Here is a 6053-nt window from a genome sequence, read left to right on the forward strand (position 1 = left end):
ATATATATATATATATATATATATATATATATATATATATAGATGATGGTGAAGGCAAAGACTTGCCTTGGGCAGTGAATACTGACGACCTACACTCGCTCGCTCTCCTCCTTACCCGCTTTCTCTCCCTTAGCCAGCAAGCAAGTGCACCAGCTCATTCGTGGAATAGGAAGCGAAAAGAGTCACATGCACACCTATTTTACTGCGTTTCATCAATTGAAGTCCATTCTATTCCTCTCACGCTGAGGGACCAATGCTACAGAGAAATATTTTGCATGCAGCTGTGGTCTTTATGGGGGAAAGAGGGCACACTTTCTACTGAGTTCTGACGTGCTGGTGCTGAAAAGCCAGTTGCGCATGAGCTTCTCCTGTATGGCAGCGCCTCGCGTACGCGGAGCACAAGAGCGATTATACTGGCTACCGACAGCACCTCATAGACTTCGAAGAGTGTGGCGAAGGCGGACGCAGATACCGCTCCGCGGGGGAGGAGGTGCAGGCGTCCGCGGCCTGCATCCATCGCCTCGAGGACCCGCCACCGAGGCCCACTGAGAGGAGCGGATGCGGATGCTGGATGGCGACGAGCCGTGAAAGGCGTGAGCGAGCACGTATTCTGTCCCCCTTCAGGAGTTCCATCGAAAAGTGGCCCATGCACACGCAGAAGAGGGCCGGTGGGTGCTCCTCCGAAGGGCTTCCTCCATGCTCAGCTAGCTGAATGCAGGACAGCTGTCGCAGCACGACGGACACAACCTGTGCCAGTTTGTGACCGGTCTGGGCGGGTCCACTGCTCCTGGCACCATGTGGCCCTGGGCGACGTGGCCGCGTCCACAGAATCGGCCGGTGCACCCGAGGCTCGTGCGTGTCGTCGTGCTCGGGATGGTCTACGGCGCCGGGTTTGGCGGGCACGACCGGACGCCACGAGGGCGCGGCGGCAGTAAGCCAGCCTTGAGCAGGATCATCCCCCATTCCTCGGGCGCCGTGCTCTTGCGGGCGTACCCTCAGCAACGCACGGTCTCATAACGAGCAGACGATGAGAATTGTGTCCCTAGTGCTTGATCGTGAGCCGGAGTAGCTGACAGTGCGACGGTGCCAGGGGAGCAAGTATCCGCAGAAGAGCAGGTAATCAGGGAGGTGCCACTGCCACATGCCCAACAGCGAGAGGGGAGACGGCGGAGGCACGCAAGGAAGCCAAGCGGCGAAATGAAGCACGAGCATTCCTGGAAGTAAGCGTCATGCCGCTCGAAGACAGTGCGGGGTGGTGCGTTCAGGGCACGTGGAGCGCGGCAACGTGCGCGCCGCTTCGCAGCCTCGGCCCGCGGTGCGAGCTATTCGCAGGCATGAAAGATCCTCCGAGGAACTGGAGGACGGCGCTCCTGCTCATCCACGGCATGAACGTGCCGTGCCGGGGTAAGCCATGCTTGTGCTCTGCGCACCGCGAATGCTCTGCGGCAACTGAACCAGCCGCCCCGCTCGTGGCAGATGCGATAGTATCGGTGTCTGCGCCGGCTACCGCGCGGTCGCCGACCGGCAACGCGGCACACGGCCTGACAAAGCACTTTCGCCAGATGTCCCAGGAGTGCTGTGCTTGGCAGCTGCTTCCCCAGCTAGGCACAGCGGACCCTCGCTGTTGTGGTGGCGACCTGGGGCTGTAGGCATGGTAGGAGCTCGCTGTCTCTCCCTGCAGGCCACGAGAAAGGCATGATCAGCCTCCACGTGGCCGCGCGCACCATGGCGAGCCCGCTGCGAAGCGGCGTCGTGACACTGGGTGTGCCCCAAGTGGAGGGCTACGACGACGCGCAGCTCGCATTGGTGGTGCCGCGTCTGGCGCGGTTGTCATACGACAAAGACCAGTACGATGGCCTCAGCCACTCAGTGCTACATAGCGGCGGTTCCCGCTCGGTGGCGGGCGAGTTGCAACACGGCGAGAGCGAATGAGAGGGTTCAGGCAGCTGCGCTAGTGCCGCCTCCCTCCAGAGATGCCTGCGGGCAGCCGGGTGTGTCTGCACGTGCGCATGTGTTCCCCGACGTTGTGCGCCGCTGGCTGCTGCTGACGTACAGCTCGGCTGCGCCTCTCGAGGCCTCTGCGAGGGAGTGGCTGTGCGGGTGCTGTTGCCGCTGCGCACGAGACTCTTTCATGGGCGTCATCAAGGGTAGGCTCGGCATGGACAGCGACCGCAAACACAAAAGTGGAGACGGATGCCCGGATTAGCGGTGGCGTGTTGCCCGGTCACCGTCCCTTTTGTGTGCTTGTCTTCTCGCTAGTCCCTGCCCTTCCCGCCGTCCGCCATCCCACGCAAGTCCCTTGCCGGCTGCCAGCGCCTGTCCGCTCTTCTCCATATCACTGCTCCCTCTTCCCCCCCCCCCCTGCCACCCCGCTCACGCTCTCTCTGCGCTGCTGTTGCAAGTGTGCGTGTGCAGCCTATCCTGCCCCCCTCTTTCCTCCCTTCTCTCTGTTCACTCCCCATCGAACTGGTGCACCCATACATGGGTATGCGTGCGGACGTGACCCGGTGACTGCTTGTTGTACTTGCACGCCCCACGCGTAGCGCTCCGCACACACGAGTCCCACCCACATCGACGGTGTAGCGCGCCAATGCGGTCTGTGCTGTTGCGCTTCAACGCGAGCCTCCGCCGCACTTGTACAGCGACGCGCCGCATTGCTTGGGCGCAAAATGGCGGTTCGCGCATCACTGCTCGTGTTATGCTCTCCAACGCGGCGCGCCATGCATCGACAGCCTCACTGGACAAGAGCTGTGCGGATGCCGCTGCGCCGCTGCAGCTGAGTCCCCTCACACGCGGCATGGTGGTGCGTGCTTTCTTCGAGAAGAGCGGCAGCGCCACTGCTGCGCCCATCGCAGGCGGCGTCAAGGCCAGGATCGCTGGATCGACCTACGCCGTTCACCTGCAGCACCTCTTTCTCTCGCCGATTGTCGAGGTTGGGTCTCGCGTCTACGTTGAGCACGGCCGGGACGAGGAGTGCGTTGGAGCCGTGGTGGGTGGCGTCGTGGTGCGTGTCAACGGCAACGGAACGTATGGGGTGTTGCTCGATAACAACAGGCTCGACACGGCTGTTCCCGCAGAGATGGTGGTGCTGTCGGAGACCCGCGCCAAGCTTGTGAGTAACGCCGAGTACGGCGAGGTGGTGGCATGGCTACGCACGGCTGGAGTGGCGCGACGAGCGCACCAGGAGAGCATTGCGTGCGTCCTCTATCAGCGCGGGTGGCGCGTGGATCGGCTTTACTTACTGACGACCTCTGACATGCACTGCATGACGCACATACCCCGAGCGGTGCGCATGTGCGTGCTGGATAAGTCGGAGTGGCAGCGAGACCACCATCGGCAGATGCGGGGGCTGCTTAGGGAGCGGGTCAAGGAGCGGGACATCCGCTACACGCTTACCAAGTACAGCGGTGTGGTAAGCGCGTCCATGGCACTCCTCGGTATTGCCTTCGCGTTTGGGTAGAACATGACCTATCGCAAGCAGCAGCGCGCGCATCAGCTGACGGTCGCCGTCAGGACGCTCACGCAGCCGCTGAATCTCGACCAGAGCGCCATACAGGCGGCCCCGTTGATGGTGCGGCAAAGCGTGTCGCGCGACCGAGAGGAGAGTGCGGTTCGGCGGGTGCTGCATCGGCTCGATGCGGCGCACCCCCGCATCCCTGTCTTCACGAGACCCCACGGGTGCCGCAAGAGCACAGAGTGGCGCAGCGCCGTGCTGAAGGAGAGAGTGCCGCACGTGTGCGTTGACGTCCGCGGCACGGAGGACACGCTGCACAGCGTTGTCAAGGCGCTGGGCGTGGGCAGCGTGGACGTGTGCGGCGACGTGCTGGACTTTGTGGAGGAGGCGTGCCGGATGGCCCGCGCTGCGAGGGGCGAGACGCCGCTGCTCTTGCTGCGGCTGCGCGAGGGCAGCAGCTTGCAGCGGGTGTACAGGGACGTGGCCGCGCTGGCGTTCGACCGCCGTGTGTGCCATGTTGTGATGGAGGTGCCCACTGAGGCGCTCAGCTTGGCAAACGCTGGGCTGCCGCGGCTGGACCTCTGCGTCATTCCCGCGTTCAGCCGCGAGGAGGCCTTCGCCCACACGCAGCGCGCCATCGACCCCGTCAGCCTCAGCCCCTCCTTGGACGTCGTTGGGGCGAGCCGCAGCGACGTGGACGACGTGATTGCCGCTGTGCGTCAGCGGCGCAGTATACGAATGCGAGGCTACTGAAGGCCATGCGGCAGCTGCAGGCGACGTGCGTCAGCCGCCCGGAGCTGCGTGCGGCGCTGCAGCAGCTCTCCGCCTGCCCCTACGACGCCGGGCAGCACAACAGCGTGGACGCAGCGGCGCTGCACAGCACGGCACTGGTGGACATTGTGCTGTACGATCCCGTAGCAGGCGCGTGGCGTTTTCGCAGCGAGCTGTTTCACACCGCCTCGCAGTGCTGCTGGCTGTAGACGCACGTGGATGTGCGCTGGTGTTGATGCGTACGTGCGCGTGGAGCGTGTGCGCGTCTGTGTCCCACCGCCTCCTCCCGAAATGCTGCCATGGGCGTGTTGTTTGGTCTCCGGGCGTATGGGAGGGGGCTGGGGAGTGACGGGGCTGCAGCACCCCTGCACCCACACTGAGGCCCCTCCACACAAACACACACACACACACACACACACGCTCCTCTCTGTGATGGCGGCGAGGGGAGAGAGGAGCGGCGCGCCACGCCCCCTGCGGCACGCGTGCGGGTGCGGCTCTGCGCGCACACACGCTCTCGCCTCTTGTTCTTCCCGTGCGCCGCGCCACTGTGTTGCTGCCGAGACTCTGCGGAGGAGGGCGGACGACGGTCAGGGGCGCGGCGCCCTGTGTCGGCTGCTCCGACGCTCCCCCCGCTGCCGGCGCGGCATGTCTCACGCCAACCGGCCGGTTCTTCTGCAGCGCGCGTGTGTGGGCGCCGGCAGATAGCGCCTCCGCACGCTTGTCACACCACCGCTCCCTCCTTCTCTCTTCCACTCTCCTCCTCCCTTTCGCCCTTCCCGCCCCTCTCATGCCTCCCCCCTCTCACCACAAACACGCACACACACGCGGCGGCACCATCGACGTTGCTGTGCGAAGACTCGACTCGCTTTAGCCCTCTCGCGCTCGCCCCCCATCCCTACGCCACCTCCGCTGCCGTGCACCGCCGCCCTACCTCTCTCCGCGTGCTGCTGTGACTCTGCGAAAATGGGGTTGAATACCGTCTTTGTGGTCTACGCGGCCCTCCAGTTCATCGCGTTCGTCTTTGTGGTGGTGGGGACGCCGATCGACATGTTTCGCGTCAAACCGATGTTTCGGGAGGGTACTGTGCCGTGCTTGACTTTATGGGGAGGAAAGTTTCACTGTTTCGATCTCTCGTACGATTTCAGACCTGAGTCTGTATTTGTGAACTGTACAAGCCGCCTGATGCGTTTCCGAGTTGCTGAGGCGTTCGCTATCATCTCCATCTTCGTGTACGGCGCGGCGTTCGCCCTGGGCGTCCTCATGCTGTTCTGCTGCCCTATCGGACGCTGGATATGCCTGGGGCTCAACATTGTGGGTGCCGTCACCCTGGGCGTTGTCTGGGCTTCCATGTCGGTTGCCTACACTGTCGATGAGATGAACTGCTCAATGTTGAGTTTTGAGTTTCATTATGGTGCCGGCTTCGCTCTCTTCGTGGCAGCCTGGGCGCTGGATGTAATTAACATCTTCGTCGTGGTGCTGTCAATCTGCACTACGGCTTCCGCTGAAAGTGGCCAGGTGGAACACAAGGAGTGAACCCTATAGTGGGTGGAGCCGAATCGTTGGGTGGCCTTGGCGGCGGCGCGGCAGCCCCACGGCGACGTCCCCGTGGAGGCGCCGGCGAAGCTGATGTCGGCGCAAATGCGAGGGGCAGCGAGCGCTGCCGCTGCCGTCGTGGCTCCTTGCCCTCATGTCCTTTCTCCGCATTGCTGACGGTGCGTGCGTGGGGTGGGGGTGGGCTCGAGTGCTGTGTTCGTGGCTTCCCCCGCACCCCACTACTTTCGCCTTGCACGTCTCTTTTTGTGCCCTTATGGGCTCTCTCTTCCTGCGT

At 63.3% G+C, this 6053-nt stretch overlaps 1 protein-coding gene and 1 pseudogene across 1 annotated transcript; both read left to right on the forward strand.

The window, feature by feature from the left end:
* The first annotated feature begins 2590 nt into the window (after positions 1-2590).
* On the forward strand, positions 2591-4207 carry LPMP_202520 (annotated as a pseudogene).
* A 981-nt stretch (positions 4208-5188) lies between these two features.
* Positions 5189-5758, forward strand: LPMP_202530 (amastin-like surface protein, putative; the record flags this gene model as incomplete). The annotated part of the gene is made up of 1 exon (XM_010700153.1): positions 5189-5758. One exon carries the CDS (start codon positions 5189-5191, stop codon positions 5756-5758), a length of 570 nt encoding a protein of 189 aa, XP_010698455.1.
* Between the last annotated feature and the right edge of the window lie 295 nt (positions 5759-6053).

The sequence above is a fragment of the Leishmania panamensis genome (genome assembly GCF_000755165.1).
Source record: "Leishmania panamensis strain MHOM/PA/94/PSC-1 chromosome 20 sequence".
NCBI classification, from domain to species: Eukaryota; Euglenozoa; class Kinetoplastea; order Trypanosomatida; family Trypanosomatidae; genus Leishmania; species Leishmania panamensis.